At 36.8% G+C, this 24,375-nt stretch overlaps 5 protein-coding genes across 6 annotated transcripts; 2 read left to right on the forward strand and 3 right to left on the reverse strand.

The window, feature by feature from the left end:
• Positions 1–32: 32 nt before the first annotated feature.
• FRU (FER-like regulator of iron uptake) lies at positions 33–1,587 on the reverse strand. The gene is made up of 4 exons (XM_023657604.2): positions 1,072–1,587; positions 649–846; positions 363–536; positions 33–262 (listed from the first exon to the last, which is right to left on the reverse strand). The coding sequence occupies exons 1-4, from the start codon at positions 1,513–1,515 to the stop codon at positions 176–178; spliced, it is 903 nt and encodes a 300-aa protein (XP_023513372.1). The 5' UTR covers positions 1,516–1,587; the 3' UTR covers positions 33–175.
• Positions 1,588–3,823: 2,236 nt separating this feature from the next.
• On the forward strand, positions 3,824–6,911 carry LOC111777876 (E3 ubiquitin-protein ligase RZFP34). 2 transcript variants are annotated; one of them, XM_023657605.2, is made up of 12 exons: positions 3,824–4,011; positions 4,119–4,206; positions 4,322–4,381; positions 5,085–5,117; positions 5,217–5,294; positions 5,383–5,426; positions 5,501–5,541; positions 5,645–5,727; positions 5,824–5,915; positions 6,085–6,154; positions 6,262–6,303; positions 6,515–6,911. In XM_023657605.2, exons 1-12 carry the CDS (start codon positions 3,905–3,907, stop codon positions 6,674–6,676), a joined length of 900 nt encoding a protein of 299 aa, XP_023513373.2. In that variant the 5' UTR covers positions 3,824–3,904; the 3' UTR covers positions 6,677–6,911. The 2 variants fall into 2 exon arrangements, with proteins under 2 accessions (XP_023513373.2, XP_086974913.1); XM_087118787.1 differs by lacking the exons at positions 3,824–4,011; positions 4,119–4,206; positions 4,322–4,381; ... (1 more) ...; positions 5,217–5,294; positions 5,383–5,426 and having other exon boundaries at positions 5,482–5,541.
• Positions 6,912–7,935: 1,024 nt separating this feature from the next.
• LOC111777687 (protein SOSEKI 3) lies at positions 7,936–12,615 on the reverse strand. Its single transcript, XM_087118517.1, has 8 exons — positions 12,279–12,615; positions 11,669–11,803; positions 10,992–11,275; positions 10,858–10,927; positions 10,578–10,699; positions 9,531–10,389; positions 8,508–8,807; positions 7,936–8,402 (listed from the first exon to the last, which is right to left on the reverse strand). The coding sequence occupies exons 3-8, from the start codon at positions 11,179–11,181 to the stop codon at positions 8,330–8,332; spliced, it is 1,614 nt and encodes a 537-aa protein (XP_086974643.1). The 5' UTR covers positions 11,182–11,275; positions 11,669–11,803; positions 12,279–12,615; the 3' UTR covers positions 7,936–8,329.
• A 1,480-nt stretch (positions 12,616–14,095) lies between these two features.
• Positions 14,096–22,927, forward strand: LIG1 (DNA ligase 1). The gene is made up of 18 exons (XM_023656781.2): positions 14,096–15,143; positions 15,453–15,569; positions 15,807–15,908; positions 15,984–16,100; positions 16,330–16,560; positions 16,645–16,739; positions 17,063–17,150; positions 17,638–17,769; positions 18,351–18,463; positions 18,587–18,688; positions 18,775–18,836; positions 19,031–19,102; positions 19,204–19,277; positions 19,366–19,422; positions 19,746–19,823; positions 19,931–20,008; positions 20,240–22,474; positions 22,671–22,927. Exons 1-17 carry the CDS (start codon positions 14,316–14,318, stop codon positions 20,306–20,308), a joined length of 2,415 nt encoding a protein of 804 aa, XP_023512549.2. The 5' UTR covers positions 14,096–14,315; the 3' UTR covers positions 20,309–22,474; positions 22,671–22,927.
• Positions 21,383–22,622, reverse strand: LOC111777259 (uncharacterized). The gene is made up of 2 exons (XM_023656782.2): positions 22,485–22,622; positions 21,383–22,389 (listed from the first exon to the last, which is right to left on the reverse strand). Exons 1-2 carry the CDS (start codon positions 22,536–22,538, stop codon positions 21,706–21,708), a joined length of 738 nt encoding a protein of 245 aa, XP_023512550.2. The 5' UTR covers positions 22,539–22,622; the 3' UTR covers positions 21,383–21,705.
• Positions 22,928–24,375: the final 1,448 nt, after the last annotated feature.

Genomic DNA, 24,375 nt, shown 5'->3' on the forward strand with positions numbered 1-24,375 from the left:
TAGTTCATGTGGTACATATATAACTTCAAAGATTTGGTGAAATTTAATCTCTAAGAATTCAAAATTCAAATGGCTTTACAATACAAAGTTGCTGATTAAAATAATTACAATCTCTGTATTGGTTTAAAGGGTTAAACTGAAAAGGAAGAAGAAAAATAGAGAGATTAAGATGTGATTAGAACTCAAATCCATGGTTAAGAAGTGCCCCCGTAAGCCAAAGCTTCAGATTCGGCAAGTTCATGTCCATCTCACAATTTCTCACCTGCAAAAAACAGATTTACAATGGCATAGCATGAGCCATTGGGAAGCAAACCAAAAAGTTCATCTCAAGAGAATCAGATTGTATGTAAGAAAGTAATTACATTAATGGTAGCTGTGAGAATGAATCTGTCAGAAGCAGAGGCCAAATTGGAGCTTTGAATACTGAAGCTGGTGAGGGATTCAAGAACCTTGTAAAGAGACATGGCTACTCTTTCACCCATTTTGCATACCAGCCTCAAATAAAACCCTCTTTCCTCCACTTGAAACACATCCAGCTTTGAATGAAAGAACACAGCCAAATTGCACATTATTAACACACCTTAGCTTCACAATTTCATCACACACCAGAGCATGAAGTTTTATCTGATCTTACAACTTGAAATGTACCTGAATTATTTTGCAGGGGAGGAATTGGCCAGAATGTGAAGTTTGAACAATCTTCTTGTGGTTTTGACCTCGATGACTCGTTTGTGTTTCGTTGATTGAGGATTCCAAAACTGATATCTCCGCTTTCAGCTTCTTCGCCTGCACTTGTAGCTCCTTCACGTACAGCACTGCGTCCCCAACAATGGAAGCCTTATCCATCTGCATTTTTCCACATCATGAATTCGTTCTTTTACCATTTCATTCAAAAAACATCGACAAAATTTGTTGTTCTTGAATGATTTTGAGATTTTAACGATTTCAAAATCATCCACGGTTTGAATTTAGAATTGAACATGTTTGATATTAACTATTTTAAAATTGCTAGCCGACCTAACCTACATGACCTAACATAGAATTTCGAATGTGAGTATCGATTTCTCATACCTTAGTTATATTTGGAACCAATGAACGCAATGCATAAAGCTTTTCCTTCATCCTTCCTCTTCTCCTACGCTCGGAAATCAAAGTTCTGGATCGATCGACCTTCGATTTCTTCGACGTTGTGACGGAAGAGTTCTCAACAGAAGTATCGTCTTCATCTTCATCTTCGTTTTCAACTTCTTTCATGATGCTATTAAAACTCTCCAATGAACTAAACAAAGAATTAGGATCTGAATTCATGACGATATTGGAATCCAGAATGTATTCCGCGCTAGGATCGAGGCGATTGTCGACATTCATAAAATCAAGGTCGAGGTTATCAAATATCGGATTCTCGCTCCCTCCACGAATCAGATTCACATATTGATCGAAGTTGTCGCCATGGATGAAATCTTGAAGCTCAAACTCATTGATGTTCATCATCAAATGCTTCCCGACGTGCTCCATGTCAAACGTTACAGTACTTTGAAGGAGGCAATTGATTGATTGATGGATTAAGATAAAGCGATTAATCGGTTAACTTATAAACAGAGGAAATGAAGGAATCAGTGTGAAAAAAACAATTGATTAAATGGACGAAACATGACATGTGATGCTTAAACCCCAAAAACATGAATTTTAAAATTTCAAAAATTATTTAATAATCTTCGTTAAATAAATATTGACATCTTCCAAATTTTTAAATATTAAATGATATAATAAATATAAAAATTAAACAATATGTCTCCCACAATTTATAAATAAGGTTAAAGTTTTCGCATATATACAAATTTAAAATTTTATAGACCAATTAAATATTTTTTAAAATTTAAAAGTAATTTAATTATAAAAAAACTCATAATATTTATTTTTAAAACTAAATTAATAAAAAAAAAATATTTTAAAGTTTAGTTTTTAAAGGTATTTTTTAAAGATTATTTCCATTCAAAATTAATGGTAATTTTTAAATTTTAAAAAATAATCCGTACTAATTAGTTGATTCGCAATAATTAATCTTAATTAACTGATTGGATCTATAATGACATAAGGTTAAATGCATATCAACTCCTTTTCATCTTCAAAATATATAGTTAATTAAGTTGTTAACTAAATGTCAACTTAGCTTGGGTCATTTCGCCTCTCTAAATGGATGGTTAATTAATTAATTAATTATGTGATTAATTATTTAATTGTTGCCATTTTTTAAAAAAATATCAAATCATACAATAATTATATAATTGGTGTGATTTGTTCTTGGGGAGGCCTAATCTGAGGAAGGGATGACTTTTGTTGGTGAATAAAATTAATTAAAAAAAATGGTATCGTTTTGAAAAAATGGCGTGCTTCAACGATACCTAAATTTCTTTAATTATTTTAATTAGTATGAATTTATCAAGTCTAAATCTATTTATAAATATTTAAATCGTTAAATATTTTATTTTAAGAATATTCGTAGTATATTTTTAGGACGATATATATATTTTTTTATTGATGATATAAGAAGAATATGATCAAAATAATTGTTGTAATTGTAAAATTTTATTTAATAAATTGTGATAATAAAAATGATTAAATGCCACCTGTCATTTGTTAGTTTTGACTTAGAGAGAATCTTCAACGGACATTGAAGAAACGGGATGGGTTTCATCATGCACGGCATGATTGTGGGCTTTTATTGGCTGTCGGCCCATAAAATTTTCGGCACGCAGCCATTTTATTTTAATTTATTTTTGTAATAATAAATTTGTGTGAAAAATGTTTAAGCTTGTTTTGGGAGTTTAATTATATATTGATTTAACTTAATTAATTGTGTTTGACACAAGACTCCCACGTGGAAATACCATTTTCGACGGACGTCTCCACGTGCCATGAACCAATGAGGCGTTGCCAAGTCGCTGAGTCATCACTTTAATTCATTCTTAATCGCCCACCACCTTCCGCCTACGTGTGATTAGTCGTTTTGATTGTTTATTAATTGGGCCTTTTATTGGGCCCAAATAAATTATAGCCCGGCCCAGTCCAGTTGAGGAGCCTGCTTTTGAGGCCCATATAGACCATTTTGGATTCACCTTCACGTGTGCATTTTGCTCTTTTGGATGTTGATGGGATTTGAAAAACCACTAATGAGCCCATAACCCCTACGATAAGCGCGACCTTTCGGTTGCTGCGTGCTCTCATTTAAACACGAGCATAAATTTATTAGACATAAATTAAAATTTTAAAAGTTTATTTTATTAATTTGTTCGTTTATTTAACGGGATTAAATTTGTTTATAATTAATTTTGGAAAATTTAAAGCTGAATTTGAATATGACTTAAATGGATTGATATGGGTATGGTTCAAAAAAATTTTGAGATGAAGAAATTTGGAGTTATTAAGTTACAAGGCAGAAACACAGTCAGCAATTAGTCAGATTCCTATCCAAATAACGTTCTTTCAGAATACCAACAATTTTGCCGCGCGTTTCAACGGCCGACAGCTGTTTCTCTAAATCCACTGATGATTTCCCCACTCGCTTCCCCGCCGTGCGTGTTTTTCACGCGGAACTTAAACCGGCTGCGTGACTGAAACCCCCGGTTTTTGAATTGAGTGGCGCGTGGAGAGTTTACGCTTCGTGGCGCGCGAAATCCCCGAAGTGCGCTTGCTGACAGTTGAAGCCTCGTTTTCATCGACTCGGTACGTCGATTGGCGCGTGGTACATTACGCTTCCTACTGCGAAATCCCCAAAACGCCCTTACTGACAGTTTAAACCCCCACTCCAAATTCTCGCACTGTGCAGATCTCTGTAACGAAAGGATTTTTTTTTTTTTTTTTTTTTTTTCTGAGTGCTGTTTGTTCTTGCTCTTTTTCCGTTTCAATGGAGATTCATATTCAGGCTTCGTTGTCTTCGCGTTCATTATCTGAATCTGAAATTTCTTCTTCCGATAATACAGATGCTGCGGATCGTGAATCTGGGAATTTCGGGTATGAATCTGCTCTGCTAAACTTCTGTTTTGTAAATGTCGATCTGCGTTTCGTTTTCGCTTTGGATTTTGTATCTCGTTCCTTAACTATCGATTGTTCTTGTCTAGGTGCTCGCATTATCGGAGGAGATGCAAAATTAGAGCGCCCTGTTGCGATGAGATCTTTGATTGTAGGCATTGTCACAATGAAGCGAAGGTTGAAATTCTATTAAAATGTTTCCTGTTTCAGCTTTTTTTTTTTTTTTACTTTTTTTATTTTGGTAATTGATTTTGGTGTTAAGGCTTTTCTTCCATCTTCTTGCTTCGATCAGAACTCCCTTGAATTGGAAACTCTTGACCCACATGACGTTCCTCGCCATCAAGTTCAGAAGGTTTGCATTCTTCTAATTTTGTGTTCCAGAAAGGTTTTTGTTACGTTGTGTTTGTTTCATTACAAATTTGTGGAAACGTTTGAATTTGTAGCTAATATTTTCAAAACTTAGGAGTACACAACAAACACAAAGAAACTCATATAAGGAAATTAGTGTTCATAAGCTTGATTTTAAAAACAAAAAATCAAATAACGACCCCTTAAGTTCCTCTCTTTCTTCTTTTCTGATGAACTGGTAATTTTGAAGGAAACAGTGGAGTTCCAGACCTGTTCTAGATTTGATTGCTTTGAAATTTTAAATGATACGATCTGCAGTAGATGATATACTATAGCTCCTTAATCAATCTGAATTGGGGAAACTTGAAAAGGCGACTTTTATTTCGGTGGGTGGAGGTTTTTCTTTTTTTAGCATTATTGGACTTTACGAAAAGCTTGAACAAGACTTAACGAAGATGGTATTTCCATAAAACCACGGCTTAACTCTGAAGCAAACCTGATGCTTTTATTTAATAAAAAAAGCACAACTATAAAGTTTCACCAGTTGTGCATGGTGCCTTTATGAGTCTTTGTGCCTTTTGTATACACTCAAAAAGTAATCCATTTTAACATTGTTTAAACTAGTTTGGACTACTTGAGGAAAGTGTTGAATTCATCTCTTCTCCTCTAGTTATTGACTATATGTTATCTTTTATTACACCTTGCAGGTTATCTGTTCCTTGTGTGATACAGAACAAGATGTAAGTTCCTTGAGAGCGACACTGTAATTAAAACATATTGAGAAACATAACTTTAAATGGGTGTAATTACTTTGCTGAATTCTTTTTTGTTTCAAACAGGTTCAGCAGTACTGCATGAACTGTGGAGTCTGTTTTGGGAAGTACTTCTGCAGCATATGCAAATTCTTTGATGATGACGTGAGTTAACTCGATGGAGAAATTTTTTCGTAGTCAGTTTCCGATGCTGCGTTTGATTTCTAATCACTTCAGTTTGTTCCCTTTTCAGGTTTCAAAGAATCAATACCACTGTGATGAATGTGGAATCTGCAGGTATAAGTTTTTGAAGCTTTTCTTTAGTCTTTTGGTTACGCTTTTCAATATGTTATCTTAATTCTATTTTGCAGGACTGGGGGGAAGGAAAATTTCTTCCACTGTAAGAGATGTGGTAAGTGAGAGACAAAACTCAAACTCAAACTCAAGCTCAAGCCTGTAATAGCTAGAAAACAGTGACAAAACTTACTTTTGTGTTCTTGAAATGTTTGTCGTAGGATGTTGCTATTCGAATTTAATGAAAGACGGGCATCGTTGCATCGAAAGAGCAATGCATCATAGCTGCCCTGTCTGCTTTGAGGTAAGGAAAATCAATGCAGAACTATCTTATGTTAATGCTTGCCTATTGGTTGAATGAACATTACTCGTTTTGATATGTCCGAATTCTTCAATGCAGTTTCTATTTGACACAACAAAAGACATCAGTGTCTTACCTTGTGGCCACACCATGCATTTGAAATGTGCTAAAGAGATGGAGTCACATTTCCAGTAAGTACATCACATTTGAAATGCTTATATTAGTCTTTTCACTCGATCTTGTTTGAAATGAAGCAGGTGCGAGGTCAATAAGTTTTAAGTATTTTCATTTATGATTGTGTAGAATATGTTCCTGATTTATATAAGTTGCTACAATGTGGTTCTTTTATCGTTCGTCCAGGTACTCTTGCCCTGTATGCTCAAAGTCAATCTGTGACATGTCTAGGTTGTGGGCAAAGCTTGATACAGTGGTAATCAGATCATATTACTTTTCCTTTTCTTAATCTCCCCGAACAATAATGTGAACTGAATTCATTCATCAAGTTCTTGATTTTTTTTTCTCAAACTATGAATGCAGATTGCTTCAACACCGATGCCTGATATGTACAAAAACAAGAAGGTAAATACCCTTTCAACAATGTTTTCGGCTCTCTGGTCTTAATTTCCTGCTTGTTCTTAAGAGATTTGAAGAATAAAACGGATGCCCCTTTCTTGGATCTTTATGCAAACGGAGAGAAGGCAGTTATAAATCTTAGAGTATTTGAATAATTGAATTTACTATAACCCATCAACTTAAGTTATCATATCGTTATGCATACACACCTGCGCAGGTGTGGATTCTATGTAATGACTGTGGTGCAGAAGGTGAAGTTCAATTCCATGTGATAGCTCATAAATGCTTGGACTGCAAGTCCTACAACACCAAACAGACAATAGGAAGAGGACCTCCTGCTTCTTGCTCATCGACAGCGGTGACCGAGATAGTGAGATAGACTTTCCTGCCAAAAGAAGTTTTAAGAGGCGAAATTCTTGGTCTTGCTCGCCACATTATGGTTATCTTATCATAATCATAATAAGACTATTGCACCAAGTAAGCTTGGGTCAAATGGTTCTCAAGACTAGAATGGGATCGCACTACCAAATGTCACCGTTCCTCATGGCATGTGTATATATGTAAATTTGGATGGATTTATGTGGTTTTAAGGTTCTATTTGGCTGCTCGTTCCAGTTCTCTTTTAGTTTTTAGCAGTTTACGTCCGAGTGTCCTAAACAAAACCATTGAGTAGTCACAATCCAAATGTGCATCACAAAGTAGTGATTCTCGATCACAACATCTTTGAAAAATCATAAAAAGTTCACAGCAAAAACTTTGAGACATGAAATGGTGACGAGATCATTGTGATTTGCTTTTTTAGCGTCTTGGAGTAAGTTCAACGGCCCAAACCTACCCCTAGCAGATATTGTCCATTTTGGCCCGTTACATATCATCACCGTCACTCTATCTGACCTAACAATTTTAAAATACATCTATTAGAGAGAGTTTTACACACTCTTATAAATAATGCTTTATTATCCTCTTTGTGAGTTATTTATCGGAAAAAAAAAAACGAAATACTAAAAACAGCATCATCGTCATCTAGATGGTGATCTCTTCCTTTGAGAAATCAACCAGAGAGCACTAAAATCACAAGATGCATATAAAGGTGAATCATTTATTATATCTACCCCACAAAAAAAGAAAACAATTCCAACTTTCTCCTTCTCTCTCCAACATCTTCATTATTGTCAAGAAAAAAAGGACAGTGTGCTGAGAAGACAGAGACTCTAATAAAAGATCAACTCAAAACACAATATTTGAAATTTTAACATTAAAAATGTAGACTTTAAGCTAAAAAGGTTGTGCTGTATGGAGCAAGCCCCGTTATCCTGACATGCCTGTCTTTTTGCTTTGAATGAGAGCCCCAAGTATTCTGCATTTAAATCTGTGCCCAAATAATGCATCTTTTTGCCTCTAAGTTTGGACCTTCCAGAGAAACAGCAGAATCTACTCACACTCTCTCTTCTCAGCTTAAATTTGGACCTAATCCCCACGCTTTCCAAGGCTTCTTCTAGATAAAGATGCATTAAATTTTGCCCAAACACTCAAAGGAGCATCTCTTAAAATAACCAAACTTAGGCTTTTGAGAACCATGTCTAATCTCACTTTGAAGACAGCGAACCCATGTTTCTTTTAATATCCTCAACAGAAAAATGAAGAAAAAAGGGACCATGACCCATTTCATTCAAACAAAAGGCAATTATTTACAGGCATTTTATTCCTAGCTTTTTTTTTGTTAGACTCTCTGTCTGCAGAAACTATTCTAAAGCTAAAGAAGGAATCATAAAAAGAAGTGATTGTAACTGTAGTTTAAAGGAAAGTTACAATTTTGTCATTTGATATTAGCTGACCTGACAAGCAAAGGCAACCAGCCCTAAAGATCTCTGAGTTGGTCCACCGCCAAACGCCGGGCACCTCAAGCTGAATGATGGTGGTTTTAGCCTTTTTACACTCGAGAGATATGCAGGATCATCAAGGACCCACCCACAAGTTATGAATATCAATAGAATTCGATGAAGATCTGATCAAAAGTAAGATCAAGCGTGCTTTAGGTACTGCTAACATCCGTGCTGTTGCAAGTTGATTTAGACCAAATTATAACCCGAGCTCCTGAAGCAAGCCTGTGAAACAAGAATTGAACTAAATGTCAACAAAGATTCACAGAAATAGTGGCTAAATAGTGCCACATTGAGAGTCTATTATGAAAATTGCACGTCTGAACTCAACTTTCTTCGATCTTGATCACGTCCTCTTCCTCTTCTCGAAAGGAATCTAGCCTCTTAGACTGTTTCCTCGTGGAGCAAGGCTCTGTAATCCTTTTACTGCTGTCAATGGAGGCAGTGGGGCTTGTGGTCTGAGAGCTATCGACTCCATTAGAATTTCTTGGTCTATCAGAAGTAGGAGATTTCATTGGCTCATTTCGTGGCTGCTTGCTTAGTGAAGCTTTAATAGCCCGTGGAATGCACTTTGAGCGGCCAGAGGTCGACCCATCCTTGTCTTCAGTTGAACTCAATTGCTTACATGTCCTACAGTATTGGCTTATGGTAAGTTATTAACTAGCTGAAACTGCAGGCATTATGAAGAATAACCACAAAACATGAAGTACAAACATGTATTTGAAAGATAAGAAAGGTTCACATTCTATTGTGGCAGGCATGAATGGTAGGTTCTTTTAACAGTGGGATCTTAATCATCAAACAGAGATCAAGCTTCAAAGGATCTTCTTACATAAACATGAGAAACAGGGTAAAACGAGTAACAGTAAGAAGACACGAGAATTTTCCCCTATAAGCATTACTATGCACGAGTTCAAAATACAAAAGAACATGATAGAAATGCTGGTTCGCCAATCACGGCCAGCCAAATGGCATAATCTCTAATCAAGCTTAAGGCAGCGTAAACATGTAGCATGGGAACTTTATAACTTCTTAACTTCCTATGCAACTAGGCAAAGAAAATTAACCGGCAGAATATAGCACAGGCATAGATCAAGGGTTCCATCAATCAAAACAAGGAATGGCCTTCAGCATGTTAAAGGTGGTGTACACGGGATAATTAGGTCCCCCATCCGCTAAAATCATGATAACGGTTTTATTTTATCAATTATGTCACTGCATTAATCAAGCAAGCTTGATCACTGGGCACAAAATATATGAGGAGAATTGAAGACATACAAAAAAGGATATCTAGCTTCAAATTTGTGGATGTTAGAACATTTCATTGGTAAAGTATATCTAGATAAAAGGAACCTGTCAGCATTGTACGAAGATGATCGTTTTAGAGTTGTAAGCCCGTCCCCTTGCAGCATTTTAGTCTCAATCAAGCTACCACTGAAGTATTCCTTGTCTTCCAACCTCAAACCCATCATCCTATGATTCTCAGACAGGCAGTTGAGTTCTCCCAACATCACTGTAGTAGAGAATAATGGGGAGGGAAATTTGGAGTGAGAAAACCTTGGTTTGTAGGATGGAATGAGTCCAAAACTGTGATCCTTTACTGATATTGATCCACACGAGATGAGCTGCATTAACACATTTGTAGCCTTGAGTCTTGCATTGGTTGGCATCCGAATTTCTTCTTCTTCAACAATCCTAAAACTGTTGACTTTACTAGCATCGGCTCGGATAAGAGACTCTAAAGTTTCAGTCTTCTCTCCTGAAGAGGAAGCACTAGAGGACAATGGGGGTGGAGAAACCGACTCCGGAGGGGCATTATAGTTTTTCTTTTGATTTGAAGCATCATTGTCCGGATCTAGGGACCCATCATCTGTTGAAACTCCCCTTGTACAAGTTTCTCGAGTTTTAGGTCTGCTAATATTTTCCTCAGTCTGAGTGGATGCATCAGACAAGCCATCAGTCTTGTACACCTTGTATTCTGTCAAGCTGAGACAACCACCCCATGAACTCTTTCCACCTCCAGAATCAGGAGACATGCCTGATGAACCAGGTCGAAGGACAGACAACGAAAGGTCATCAACTTGAGAATTTTTCAATTCTTTTCCATTCATGCTTGAAGATGATGAAGAATCATCCTGACTCTGGGAAGATGCCGGATCAGGTAATTGCTTCAGTGGCTGAATACTCACATTGCCGATGGAACTGAAAGGGTCTGTGAGAACATATCCAACTTTCAAATTCTTTTTCATTATTTCTTTGCCACGAGAAGCAGACCGAAATGATCACCCGTATGGTTCTTTCCCAGTTTAGTTTTTCAAGTTACGTCAAATGTGCATTTAAACCGCCTATTAAGAGTTCAAAACTTCATATGGCATTGTTTTTTTTTCTTTTTTTACTAACCTTTACTAGAAGTGAGCTCTTCAAACAGCTCGGAGCCTTTGAGAACATACTCATTTCCATGGGCCGGAAGAATTAGGTCATCTTCGCAGAGATCATGCCAAACAAATCCATTCTTGTAGCTTCTGCATAGTTAGGCCAACAGAATACATTGTTTGAATAATTCTACGTTACAACATTATAGAAACTTCAAAATCTGAGAGTTTTCTGATTATTACTCACCAACATTTATCAGCATCCGAAGAGATGCGAAAGAAAAACATAAAGATTGTAAATAATTTACCTCTTACAAGACCAAGAGTACAGGGTAGCCATGCCTCTTCCTCTGAGAACGTTAAGCCTGTTAATCACATCTGGGAAAAAAAACCATTTTAAGGCATATCAATTCGTTGGGAGAGGAGAGGGAGGGGGTTATACCTCTCAAGAACAGTCCCTCGGGGGATGAGAGTGGAACTTCCATGAAATGAGGATGCTCGAGCTGCCTGTTTCTGCATAGATAGTAAATCACAGGCACCTTCCGAGTCTGTTGGTATTTGGGCGATTTCTCAGTCCACACCTTAGCTCTCTCGGGACTCAGTTGGTTGTATTTCTTCATTCTCGTCTCCATGGCACCTCAATATTCATCAACCCCTCGTCAAAGCGGCTACCAATCGATCAGATTCTGGGATTTCAGCTTCCTTAGGAATAGTGTCGCAGAAACCCTGTAAGAAACAAGTCAGCCTCAGATGCGTGAAGAAGAGGGCTTCCTTTATGAATACAAATGGCAGGACAAATTGGAAAAAGTAAATGCCAGATCTGAGAACAGAGGAAGAACAAACTCCAACTATAGTGCAGCCAGAGTGAAAAATGACCAATCATAAGGGAGAAAATTAAGAAACATTGGTGTTAAAAGAACAGGAACAGAGCTAGATTGACGAAGAAGAAGAAGAAAGAAAGCTCGCCCGCGTTTATTGCTCAATGGTACAGAGACAGCACGTTAATAGAAGCATTGGAAAGTTGGGATCATATCAGACGTCGACTTTACAGATAGAGAGAGAGACGTAGTGACATGGGTCTGAGAGGGACACGACGGAAACCAAACCAGAAGCTCTTACCCCTCCTCATTTTCTGGAATCTTCCCTTTTTGCTTCTTTTCTTACGTTCCCTTTCTCTTTTTTGGCTGATTCTGCGGAACGCCATGAGGGAGCTACCTAAGCTTGCCTAGTTGCCTCTTCTTAATCATAATATCGCTTCGGGGGGGGGAAAAAAAACAAAATCTACTCATTGTTCTGTACAAGTGCCACTCCACCACCGTCAAAACTATTACAGGAGTTGACTGTTAAGAGTGAAGAAATTGAACTCCGTGACCAAAAGTACACTTTTGAAAGTTAACTGTTCTGTTTGTACCTATGGATCCCAAACGAAAATGATGAGTTTTTCTATGCAAGTTACAAAAAATGATCATATGGGTATGGATGTACGGGTGAAGCACCCCAAATTCTTCAATCTAAAGGCTTGCATTACCAAATCAGTGATTTAAAAACTATACAGAACCCACTTGGCTGAAAAATCACAGAACAAATTATCATGAAATACGTTGGGGCATTTTTACAAACAGGTAGAGTGCATCACCTTACTCGAAAGGAAAAAAGAACAGGAAGAACAACGAACCCAGATGGAGAAGCGCAAATCGAGTCACTGAATGATTCTATAAGCAAAGCTTACCCAACACAACAGCTGGACATAATGGAATAATTGTCAGGAAAAAGAGGCACGCCGACGAAAAAACATGGCGGATACGACAGGGAGCAAGATCGCCTTGAATTTGGTTGCTCCCTTTCCTCCAAGGAACCAACCTTCTCCTAGATTGGCCTCATTAAATACTGCACACTATCGTGGGTCATCCCATTTTGCTGTCTCTTGAAAGCTTCATTGCCGCTTGGTCCGGAAAATTTCAATCCAATTCCCTGCCGAAATGGTCTGGAAATTCTCTGTTCCCCGCCATCCATTGATCCACCAAAGAATGACTAAAAAAACCCACTGATTGATTCCATGGAAAATCTTGAAATTGAATTTTAAACTAAAAAATTTGTTTTGGATTATATGATATTTATATAAAATTATTCAATTTACTCGCAAGCATGCGCTTGTCCAGCTTCAAACATTTATGAGCCGAAAAGACAAGCCACGTGGCCCATAGTGCTCTTAAATTACATTTAACCCCCTGCTCTTCTCATATTTATATTATAATAATAATTCATTAATCTAATCATCTTTGTTCATTTTTCCTCGTTTCTGGACCGTTGATTAGAATGATGGATGCTTATGATGTGAGCTCAAGATTAAACTATGTTTTTACCGTAACACTTACTACGGTAAACTATTAATATTATAATTCAACCAGAATAAAATTCACAGCCGAATGGTTTTATTTATATAAATTTAAATATTAAATATTTACAAGTCACAATACATTAATAATATCAATTATAAATATTAAATATTTTTAGTATTTTAAAAGTATGGTAACGTTAGGTTAAGCTGTAATTTTATTTTGAATTGTCAGACAAAAATATGTCAACTCACCACCCGAACAAAATTTTTAGTTTTTTTTTTTATAATCAACTTTAACCCCAAATCGATATATATATATATATATATATATATATATATATATATAATATTGGTTTTATTTAAAAAAATCATTTATACTTAAATACAGATATTTATATTTAATAAAACAATTGAGAAAAGAAAAAAAACAAAACAAAAAAAGTAGGGGGCCTTATTTAATTTCGTCTATTAGGTAAAAGTCCATAAAAAATAGGTCGTGGAAGGGATACCTGCACGTTAATCAGGGTCCAGAATTTTGTAGGACAGTTGACTATGCCCTTTAAATAACGGACAGTGTGTAATGGACCAGTTTTTGTTTGAATATATAGCTTTATGCTGCTGTACCATACTCTTCTAGCCTTTAATTAGCATTTTTTTTCTTTTTTTAAAAATTATTTATTTCTTCGTAAATCCAAGGCAAATTTATAAATTAAAAAAAAAAAAATTATGCTTTTTCAATAAAAATAAAGTCCCTCCCTCCAATAATTATAGTTTCATAATCCATGAATATTCTCTCAATTGATATGATGCCTTTTAGATTCAGACGTATTCATGAAAATGTTACTAATTTTAATTTTTAAATTTTATTAATTTAAATCTTAATTCTTTTATTTTTTATATTTATTCCAATTTTACTAAATTCAATTTTTATTTTAATTTTTAAAAACTAAATCGTTTTATTATTCAATTTTTATTTCAAAGCTATTTTAATCGCAAAATTGGTCATTAATTGGGCTTCATATGTTGTTGGGTGTCTAAGCGAAATTAATTTCAGCCCAATTTCCTGAAATTAAGTTCGGCCCATTTACGTTATTTGATGGGCCAAATCCGGCCCATTTTATGGTATTGGATGGGCCAAATCCGGCCCATCATTCCCATCAGAGTATAGATAAGGCCGGAATAAGCGAGTTGTTCAAACTCCGACACAGTTGGAAGAGATCAAAATTGAACCTGAAATGGGTAATTAATCATTCAAAGAAAATCAAATTCGCGGCGTTGATCGTAGTTAACAATTACAGTCCGATCATAACCCAAAACCCAAAACCCTTCCCGCCATTTCTCAGTTCTTCGCTTCCGGCAGCTTTGTTCTGTTTTCTCTGCATTTACTCTCTCTGAAATCGTTTATACTCGTTTTAGTATCTACAATTGATGCTTTCTCTGCGTTCATGCTACTGTTTACGCCCCATTACATTGGTTCATCCTCAATTCAAGAAACTCATCTTCTCCAACAAACCTCCCTCTGTCAAACCCATTTTTCAGAATTTTGTTTCAGCAATGTCTTCTCGTCCTTCTGCTTTCGATGCTCTCATGTCCGGTGCTCGGGCCGCTGCCAAGAAGAAGCCTGTAAATTCTTCTCCCAAGAAGCGTAAAGCCCTAGATTCTTTAGGCCCTCCTCCGAAACCTAACTCTTCCCTGGCTTTGGAGTCAACGCCGCCTGTTGAATCGCAGTGCGGTAGTTCAACCTCAACTTTGGATAATCATGGATATCCTAATCTGGTTAAGTCCGAGGAAGCTGTAGATTTGGGGGAAACCAAGTTGCGTCAGGATGATGGTGGGAATTTTGGAGGCAAGATTGGGCCGGTTGCGAATAAGAAGTGCGCGTCTAGTGTTCAAGAAAGAACTGCGAAATTGAAGAGCTCTATCCCCGAGTTGAAAAAGAAGGCCAAGGATTTCAACTCGAAAACATTTGCATGTTGGAATGAGGGCGAACGGGTTCCATTTTTGTTTCTGTGTTTGGGGTTTGATATGATTTCGGAGGAGTCTAGTAGGATTACTATCACCGATATCGTCTGCAACATGTTGAGGACCGTCATGGATACTACACCCGACGACTTGGTAGCCACTGTGTATCTTTTGGCGAATAAGATTGCTCCCGCGCACGAAGGGCTCGAGTTGGGTATTGGGGATGCTTCTATTATCAAAGCTCTTTCTGAGGCATTTGGGAGGACAGAGGCACAGGTTAAAAAACAGTACAAGGTAAGGTGCCTTTTGAACTCATCCTTTAAATTGTGACAACAATCTGTTTTTTCATAGTCTTGGTTTAATTTTCATTTTAATGTGCTTCACAGAGTTTGTAATTGCAAAATAATGGATGATAAAGGCCCCTTTTTTTTCTTTCATTAGTACTAAAATGTTTTCAGGATGTGGGCTGCACAAGGGTATTATCAAGAATTTCACAATTAATTGATACCCGGTGTATTAGGAATTTGTCGCTGGGTTCTATTTGAGCAACGAACATACTATAATTAATGTCTCAGTTGTTTACTTCCCTTGTTTATTTGACAGGAATTGGGAGATTTAGGTCTTGTTGCCAAAGCGAGCCGTTCGTCACAATCCATGATGCGAAAGCCTGATGCTTTAACTATTACCAAAGTATTTGACTCATTTCGGCTGATCGCTAAGGTGTGTTAGGCTCGTGCTTTCAGTTGCTTACTGCATAACCAGTAAACTAGGTTGTGGTTAGTTTGAGTGTGAACTATCAAGGAGTGGAGTTACTACAAAATTTCTAATACTATGGCGTTCTTTTGATTATATAAACGTGGGGCCTGGGATTTCGTCTATGGTGCGCTGTACAATTTGTGGTGATAAAGTCATATTTATGTTGAAGATTTCCTTTTCAACGTTTTTGAATTATTCTAGGAATCTGGCAAGGATAGTCAGGAGAAGAAAAAGAACCATATCAAGTCACTGCTTGTTGCTGCCACTGACTGCGAACCTTTGTATCTGATTAGATTGCTGCAGGTTATGTCTCGGGTTTGTTAGAATTAATATTGTATGTTCTTTTCTATATTGTCAATTTTCTTTCATACCATGCAGACAAAATTGCGAATTGGACTTGCTGAGCAGACTCTTTTAGCTGCATTAGGGCAAGCAGCTGTATATGCTGAAAAACATTCAACACCCCCAGCGAACGTTCAATCTCCTCTAGAAGAGGTGACTACATGTACTCGGTGTTTGTGGGAACAAATCCTTTTGTCTCATCAATATCTCTATGGATAATGTTATGATTTTATTTATCAGACTCTAAGCTATTATAATTAAGTATCACATTTTCAACTTCGTCTACACGGCTTGGTTTTACTGGTTTACATTCATAGCGCCATTTTCAGAGCTCTTAGATGTTCTTCTGAATTGGAATGTTTTAACGTTATGTTTGCATCAGGGTGCTAAGATTGTAAAGCAGGTGTATTCTGTGCTCCCTGTTTATGATAAACTTGTCCCTGCGCTTCTTAATGGTGGTGTGTGGAACCTTTCAAAAACATGCAACTTTACACCGGGAATTCCAATTGGACCTATGTTGGCAAAACCAACAAAGGGAGTCTCCGAGATCTTAAATAAATTCCAGGGTTTGGAATTTACTTGTGAATACAAATATGATGGGGAACGTGCCCAGGTGATTGAACGAACAACTTGATAAATGTGGTTTCTGCTGCTATTTACACATTTCATGTGGCATGGCTTCACTCTCTTTATGCAGATTCATTACATGGAAGATGGTTCAGTTGAGATCTACAGTCGAAATGCTGAACGGAACACTGGAAAGTTCCCTGATGTTGTTCTCACGGTATCAAGGTAGAGTGGCTTGGCAGTGTTCACTTCAATGTCTGACTCTAGTTTAGGACCAATGCATAACACGATTTAGACTTATTATATTTCCTTTGAAATGCTGAATGAAACTCTGTAAAGTTCCCTGGTTGTTGCTATTTCACTTTTTTTTTTCAGTGTGATTTTTCCATTTCATCCTTCATTGTATTGTTTTTCATTGATTTTTATTCAGTTGCAGCATGTTGGATATGTTGAAATACTTTGTTCTCGACCCTCCTGCCACCTATTTCTGCATTCATTATTATTATTTAAATATTCCATTAAATTTTTTAATCTACTTCATTTTTCAGGATAAAGAAACCATCTGTAAGATCGTTTATTTTGGATTGTGAACTTGTTGCTTATGATCGTGGAAAACAGAAGATTTTGCCTTTTCAGGTACATTAACCTTAGTACATTTGTTATCTGGTTGTTGTCATGCGACAGGATACGTTTGTCTATGGTTTTTTCCTTTCTAATCTTATTTATGGATTGGTTCCGTAATAATATCTACTTTTGGCTTTTTAATATCTTTGTGCAGCTTTTATGCCATAAAAAGTGGATTAAAAAATTCACATGAAACTACCAGAGCTTTGGAAGATTCAAACGACCATGCAAGAACATCTGAAATCACTTTCTTTGCTACTAAAATATAAATACTTCTAACCACATTCACCATTCTCCTTTTCTAGGAACCTACGATTTTTTCCTTTTTGGTTTTCACCTTAAGTTCCACCAGAACTACCCATCTCAAACTTTTCTTTTGAGGGCTGTTTTAAAACTACTTTTATTAGACATCATCTTCCTATCATATTATTCTCTTGTCATTATCTTTACCATCTAGAGTCACGGCCGAAGTAACACTGACTGCTGAACTTTGCGACAGATTCTGAGTACACGAGCTCGCAAGAACGTGGCCGTGAGCGATATTAAGGTTGAAGTGTGTGTATTTGCTTTTGATTTACTGTATCTTGATGGTCAACCACTTATTCAGAAAGAACTTAGTGTTCGTCGAGAGGTAGAAAATTTTCCCTGCTTTTGTCAGTTTCATACTCTCTCCTTCCTTCTTGTGTGTGTGTGCTTGCTCTACAACTTTTATTGGTGTTTTTTACTGTTTTCTCTCTCACGTTCCTTCCTTCTCGTGTGTGCATGCATGTGTGCTGCACAATTTTCATTGATGATTACCAACATTTCAGGTTGTGTTTTTTTAGCCAGTTTATGCTATTTATTTATGTTTTTTATATCAAGTATATTAAGGTCATTTTTTACGACTTATTGTAAGTACTGTTTCCTGTGACGTGGAACTTTCACCAATTCACTCTGCCTCATAGTTTTAGCGTTCAAAATTATCTTTGTTTGGAAGAATGCTTTTGGAGCATGAAGAAATCGATTAACTGAGTAGACTGATGGATCCTTGTTGTTCTCTCTTATAAAGATGTTTTCCCTTGTCTAAGATTGCAATATTGCGGTCCAAATGTATTGCAACTTGGCCATGAGATATTCCTTTTTCCTTCAACCGATATGCTGTTCTTTAACATGCTTTCTTTTGGTGTCTGCAAATGGCTGTGCCATTCATAACTCAGGTTCTGTACTTTGCAGCATCTCTATGATTCATTTATTGAAGAAGCTGGATATTTTCAATTTGCCACAGCAATAACAACAAGCGATCTTGAGGAAATACAAAAATTCCTTGATGCATCTGTTGATCAAAGGTGTGTTACTTTTTCCTGGTTGGCCGGTCTACAAGGTTTACATTTTATCTTATTGTGTTTTCCCTTACATTCTTGAATGACTAATTTATTCTATGTGTTCTATTAACTAATCTTTGTTTGCAGTTGTGAGGGTTTAATCATCAAAACATTGAACCGGGATGCTACTTACGAGCCTTCCAAGAGGTCACTTAACTGGCTAAAACTGAAGAAGGATTACATAGACAAGTAAGTGCTTCGTGTAGTCTGTATAAATGTTGTATGATAATGTCAACTGAGCTTTATGGATGCCCATCCATGCCTGTATACTGCAGCATAGGGGATTCACTTGATCTGGTACCAATTGCTGCTTTCCATGGCCGTGGGAAGCGTACAGGTACTATAACTGGAAAGTAGTTTTAATAATAAGTTGCAATAATTGCATATTGCCATTATTTAAAATAATTAGTTTAAATCAAATGGCTCTCTCTTCCAGTAATATCCAACCTATAGGTGCACAAGCATGTATGCGTGTCACATGTGTATACGAATTTGTGTTATGTTGTTCTTATCCCTCATACATATTTCTAGGTGTCTATGGCGCATTTCTCCTTGCCTGTTATGACAATGACAATGAAGAATTTCAAAGCATTTGTAAGATTGGTAAGGATAAGGAATGCTTTAAGTTTCGTTTTCTCACTGCAACTGTCAGCGCTTGTCCAATTTTTTTTTTCTATCTAATAATAAGTTTTGATGACTCGTAGGAACTGGTTTTTCTGAAGCAACGCTTGAGGAACGTTCTGCTAGTCTCCGTTCTAAAGTCATTCCAGAACCAAAGGTCTGTCGTCTAATTCCTATTATATGTGAGCAATAAGGTTCCCTGTATGATTCTAATTTTTAATTCAACATTTTCTTGTTAATTTCAGTCATATTATCGGTATGGAGATACAATCAATCCAGATGTTTGGTTTGAACCTACTGAGGTAAAGTTATGACTTTTTCCCTGAAATCTCATTTATGCTGTCTTTTGTTACTCCTGATGCCTCTTTTCCTCTCCTTGCTGTATGTTTGTTTTGTAAGCTCATTCCCCTTCAACGGTAGTATTTAAGGGTGGCGTGAGCTTTTACACCCCCTCTTTTTTGGTATTGTATCTGTTGTGAATTTAAGGTATTTGTTGAAAATAACATGAAAGAAAAGGCTTTGAAAGATATTTCGAAATCAACAGATTCAGTTTAGACTCACATTGCAAGTTGAATGCCACTGGAGTTCTCTTCTTATTCATCCTTTCCTAATGATCCTCTTTCAGGTTTGGGAGGTTAAAGCGGCAGACTTGACTATCAGCCCAGTTCATCGTGCAGGAGTCGGCATCGTGGATTCCAACAAGGTTGTATCTGTGTGCAAGTTTCTCTTTTTAATTTTCTCCATCATTATTCTTTAATTCTTTCTGTAGTTCCTTCTTTTTTCTAATCATTCATGATTTTTTGTTTAAAGGGAATTTCTCTTCGGTTTCCACGTCTTGTTCGTGTAAGGAAAGACAAAACTCCAGAGGAGGCCACATTGTCTGAGCAGGTGAATATTATTGCATAACCACATTGTCTGAAAGGTTTTCTGGGTGCATGCATGGAATTAGTGGGAGGAAATGGCACATAAGAAGTATAAAGGGAAAACTGACGTATCCCTAATATTTAAAACATCTATAACTCTTTCAACCTCTAGGAGTATATGCTCTAGTTCCATGGTTTTCTCATACTGTTCTTGTAAAACTTCTAACTATCTGCATACATTCCTTTTAAAAATTAGGTTGCCGACATGTATAATGCTCAGAAACTCAACCACCAAAACAATCAAGATGACAATGATGAAGACTGAGGACTGAAGTTTTAATTCTTTCGAAACGTGTTGCTCTCTTGATTTTCGAACAGATAATTATTGGCAAATTACCATGTCTGGTCATGGCGCCATGGCACGTGTCGTGTCTGCTTGGCCTTGGGGGGTATGTTTCAGGTTCAACCGATCAGATTTTAACTGATTTCTATATTCCTTGCAATGCATAAAATGTTTTCCTGCTGTTGAGCCAAGAGTTTCATGGGCCCACATATGTTCTCAAATCACCCTTAACAATGTAGACAAAAATGTGAAATCAATTTTTGCGTTTCTTCTATCTCGACACTTGTAATACATTACAAATTTTTGGATATTACATGAGCTGTTTCTCGTGTCACCTTTTATCGTTATAATTGTACATTATGTTGCTTTCTAGGGGACACTGGTATTGCAAATAGAAGAGTATTAAGCTCCATATGATATGCTTGTAATAATCATCGCAAGTTTATCTATGGATTTTAGTAGGCCATTCCATGATGAGCCTGGACTTTGGCTTGAGAAGATCTGTCCAAATGAAGAGAACACAACATCCATAAGCCTTGTTCCGTATGATTGTTTGATCAAAGCAGTCATGACAAGTGGCCAAGCTGTGTAATACTGTATAGTCTTCCCTGTTGACGGGGGCAGAGACAGCCCGCGCAATCACATGAGGTTATGTGGAAAATGGCCTGTTTGCTTCGTCTTCTATAGCTATTTTTGGTCAACTAGCAGAGATTTCTAGGAAACTTTGATCTCCTTGTCCTCATTTGGTAATGCTTATGCAATTTTTAAGGGTTGGTATGGTTCTGCATATTATCTGATGACTGTTATGAATGAAACTCCTATTGGTACTTAAAACATGAGATTTTCCCCCAGATTTTAGCTGGGCAAGAACAAGAAAGCGAAGAACCAGGTCAGTCGTAGCTTCTTTGATCATACCGGACTGTCCCCATCCTTTCCCAAAGTTATAGAAACTCAGATATTAGATATGAACACATGTTTTTATGGTTTTTCTTTGCGTTGTGGGGTTAATGGTTTTGTAAGTTGTGTTTTTGCTGTGTAATCTCAGACAAGTAATCAGACACGAGAAATCTCAGAATTGGAATTGCAACTTACATGGCTAAAACAATTCTGGAAAAATTTGACCCCGTTTCTCAGACGGAGTATGAAAAAGAAAGACTTCACTGAGTCAAAGTGATGACAGCAGGGGGAGGGTAGAGGGTAGAGGGAGACTTCTGTTGCAGATGCCTCGAACGTAGAAGGAGAGAGTTTCTTACCTATAACACAAACCTCTGTACAAGCACTAAATTCAGCCACTAACCCAATTCTCTTTTCATCCTCATTAGCTCTTTACTAATATTAGACTATGATTATGTTTTTGCTGCTCTTTGTTTCTGTTGTGGTCAGCAGGGAGCAAGCCTTTGAGACTTCGTCTCTGTTGGAGAATCAGAGCCTTCCAAGAAAGCCCTTTTCCTGCTTCCACAGTTGGAAATCTGGCTGCTGCCATTGAAGGTGCCTAGAGAATCTCGGAGCATCTGTGGCGGAGGCGTCGAAGGAATTGTCACCGGAGGAATTTCAAACGATTCAAGTGGTGGTGGTGGATGTCTCCACTCAGGCAGAGGTCCAGCTACAAGCAGTGTCTGAAGCAGAGGACCTGCTTTCATCACTGCTTCCAATAGCTTGCCTTTTTCAGGCAATGGCTTCTCTGTAACCAAGTCCACCGCAGTGGGCAGAGCTGGAGGGAACTGTGGCGGCGGAATTGGATCAATAGCAGGAGATGAGACAATGCTTTCTTCACAATCAGACGAAGTGAAGCCATTGATGGAATCAATACCTTTCTTTGGTTCATCTTCAATGCTGGAAACTCCTGAATGTGGATCTGTTCGTTGGTGAAGTAAAAACTTCTCAATGAATAGTTTCTGAAACTTTTCATTGGCTTCATCTCTCTCTCTAATGGCTCTGCTAAAAAGATCTTTCAGATGAATCAACTGTTCATCTCTTTTTCTCAGCTCCTCTTGAACTGCAACTCTCGTCTGTTCCAGCTCCAGAGTCGCACAAAAAAGCGAATGCCTCAATTCTTCAATGTTCTGTTTCGAAGCAAAATCATCATCACAACCATGAAAATCACAAATGGAAACAAACCCAGAAGCCAATTTCTGCAAATAATTCAAGGTTTCTTTACCTTTCCTTGGAAAAAGTAAGCCCAACCCAGAAGAGCACTGCGTTGGTTCTCCATTACTGAACTCCAAAAGCTTCAGAGAGAGAAAAAGAACAAAGAGAGAGAGAGAGAGAGAGAGAGGAATGCGGTTTCAGACTGACATGAAGTTCTTATAAGAAATCCATAACTGACACTGTTTTCTTTTGACAGATTTGTTGCTTTTTGTGAAGAGAAAAGAAAGCAGAAACCGCCAAGAACGTAGCAGAACCCAATTCCTGACATCCTATGATCCTATCGTCCTGTCTCGGACTCCCACAGTTGCAGAAGGAACAATTCGCTAATTACAGGTTTAGAGATGAATTTACTTTTCCTAATCTCAATTAACACGTTAATCCTAACTCATCTTTGAATTTTCTCACACGTGGGCTGCGTGCCATCATAATAAATCCAAACTGGGTTTGTTTTTATTCCTCTCTTTCTCTCAATTAATGGTTTTATCACTTTGAATCATGTAATTTGCAGACCATGAATTTTCTCATGCAATTTTTTTTTATTTAATTTTAATTTTCTTAATTAGTACTCTAAATTCTAATTAAGAAAATCCTACTCTATAATAGCAAAAGGCAAAAAATAAAAAATAAAAATAAAAAAAGGGTAATTTGTTTTTGGGTAATTTACCACCTATTTTAACATTAGCTCACTTTCCATGCAGTAATTTTTCAGTTTCAACTTTGACCATATGGTATCATTTAATATAAGGGCAAATCTTCTCCCTGTTGTGGATTTGGTGTAAAAGGTTATTATAGATTAACATCAAAGTTAAATTATAAATTTAGTCCGTAAATAACCAAATTTATGGTTATGAATGCGCACAACTTTAAAAGGAAGTCGCATTAAATAAAATGCGCAACTTTAAAAGGAAGTCGCATTAAATAAAATAAACAAATGAAAGGTAATTAGGTAAGGATTGTTTAACATTTTCTTGAAATTTGAAGAGAATTTTTGTTTTTATTTGGTCTTAAAATTTAAATTTTCTTTCCTTTTGAATAATTCATTAAATCAGCGGTCTTCCATGCACACCCATTCCTTTGTCTCATTTAACCTAATTTATTTCTCTTTCCCTCTCACCTCTTACTTACCCATCCACAAAAAAATTTAAAATAAAATTTAGTGTCAAATCAATGTAAAATATATATTCAATTCAACCCGTGATTGATAGCTTCGACTGTTATTTTTATTTAGAGATATTCAAATGATCTAAGAATCTGAGAATCTGATCAATTGGACTATTCAACCCACCCCATAAAAGTTGAGTTGGACTAGATATCTTTTCGGTATGGGTTGTGTTGAATTTTTGAAAAATAGATAATTTGGGTCAGTTTGTATTATTACGAAAATTAAGAATGTTTGACATTTATAACCGTTGATAGTGGTGCATTTTGAGGATTGAATTGGATTATGAACTTCAATCAGGTTTCTCTAATCACCAATCAACTCAAAATTTCAAATTAGTTCGACGATTTTTTCGACACAACTCAACCCATATACACTTCTATCTTTATCTACTAAATTATATTCGAATATGCAATCATGAACATAGTTGAATTAGAAATTGAAATAATATTTAATGCACCCATTTGTGAGTTAGGGAAAACATAGCAATAGCATGTGCAATGGGGATAGTGAGTGAAGATTGAGAGAGAGGTTAGGGCTTTCGTTGTCAATGGCAGTATAATATATGCTTTTATCGAGAAAGAAAGAGTCAAGAAGAGAGCAACTTTGAGTGGTCAGAGAAAGAAGCTGGTAGCCAAACTTTCCCACCAACAAACCTCTTACAATTAACTACTTAAAAGTCTACACTGTCAGAAACCGTCCCACTCCCTTTTGACTAATTTAACGTCTTTTTAACATAGTT

The sequence above is a fragment of the Cucurbita pepo genome, chromosome 16 (assembly GCF_057944985.1).
Source record: "Cucurbita pepo subsp. pepo isolate OVF chromosome 16, ASM5794498v1, whole genome shotgun sequence".
NCBI lineage: Eukaryota > Viridiplantae > Streptophyta > Magnoliopsida > Cucurbitales > Cucurbitaceae > Cucurbita > Cucurbita pepo.

Coding starts and splice junctions, on each gene's coding strand:
- LIG1 (XM_023656781.2), top strand. CDS start 14,316: ATGCTTTCTCTGCGTTCATGCTACTGTTTACGCCCCATTACATTGGTT. Junction 16,740..17,062: donor GTTGTTCTCACGGTATCAAG/GTAGAGTGGCTT, acceptor TTCATTTTTCAG/GATAAAGAAACCATCTGTAA. Junction 17,151..17,637: donor AGAAGATTTTGCCTTTTCAG/GTACATTAACCT, acceptor ACTTTGCGACAG/ATTCTGAGTACACGAGCTCG.
- LOC111777876 (XM_023657605.2), top strand. CDS start 3,905: ATGGAGATTCATATTCAGGCTTCGTTGTCTTCGCGTTCATTATCTGAA. Junction 5,295..5,382: donor GCAAATTCTTTGATGATGAC/GTGAGTTAACTC, acceptor TTCCCTTTTCAG/GTTTCAAAGAATCAATACCA. Junction 5,916..6,084: donor GAGATGGAGTCACATTTCCA/GTAAGTACATCA, acceptor TCGTTCGTCCAG/GTACTCTTGCCCTGTATGCT.
- LOC111777259 (XM_023656782.2), bottom strand. CDS start 22,538: ATGGAGAACCAACGCAGTGCTCTTCTGGGTTGGGCTTACTTTTTCCAA. Junction 22,390..22,484: donor CTTACTTTTTCCAAGGAAAG/GTAAAGAAACCT, acceptor GCTTCGAAACAG/AACATTGAAGAATTGAGGCA.
- LOC111777687 (XM_087118517.1), bottom strand. CDS start 11,181: ATGGAGACGAGAATGAAGAAATACAACCAACTGAGTCCCGAGAGAGCT. Junction 10,390..10,577: donor AGAGCTCACTTCTAGTAAAG/GTTAGTAAAAAA, acceptor ATGTTCTCACAG/ACCCTTTCAGTTCCATCGGC. Junction 8,808..9,530: donor TCTTCGTACAATGCTGACAG/GTTCCTTTTATC, acceptor CCAATACTGTAG/GACATGTAAGCAATTGAGTT.
- FRU (XM_023657604.2), bottom strand. CDS start 1,515: ATGGAGCACGTCGGGAAGCATTTGATGATGAACATCAATGAGTTTGAG. Junction 847..1,071: donor TGGTTCCAAATATAACTAAG/GTATGAGAAATC, acceptor GGAAAAATGCAG/ATGGATAAGGCTTCCATTGT. Junction 537..648: donor TCCCCTGCAAAATAATTCAG/GTACATTTCAAG, acceptor TTTCATTCAAAG/CTGGATGTGTTTCAAGTGGA.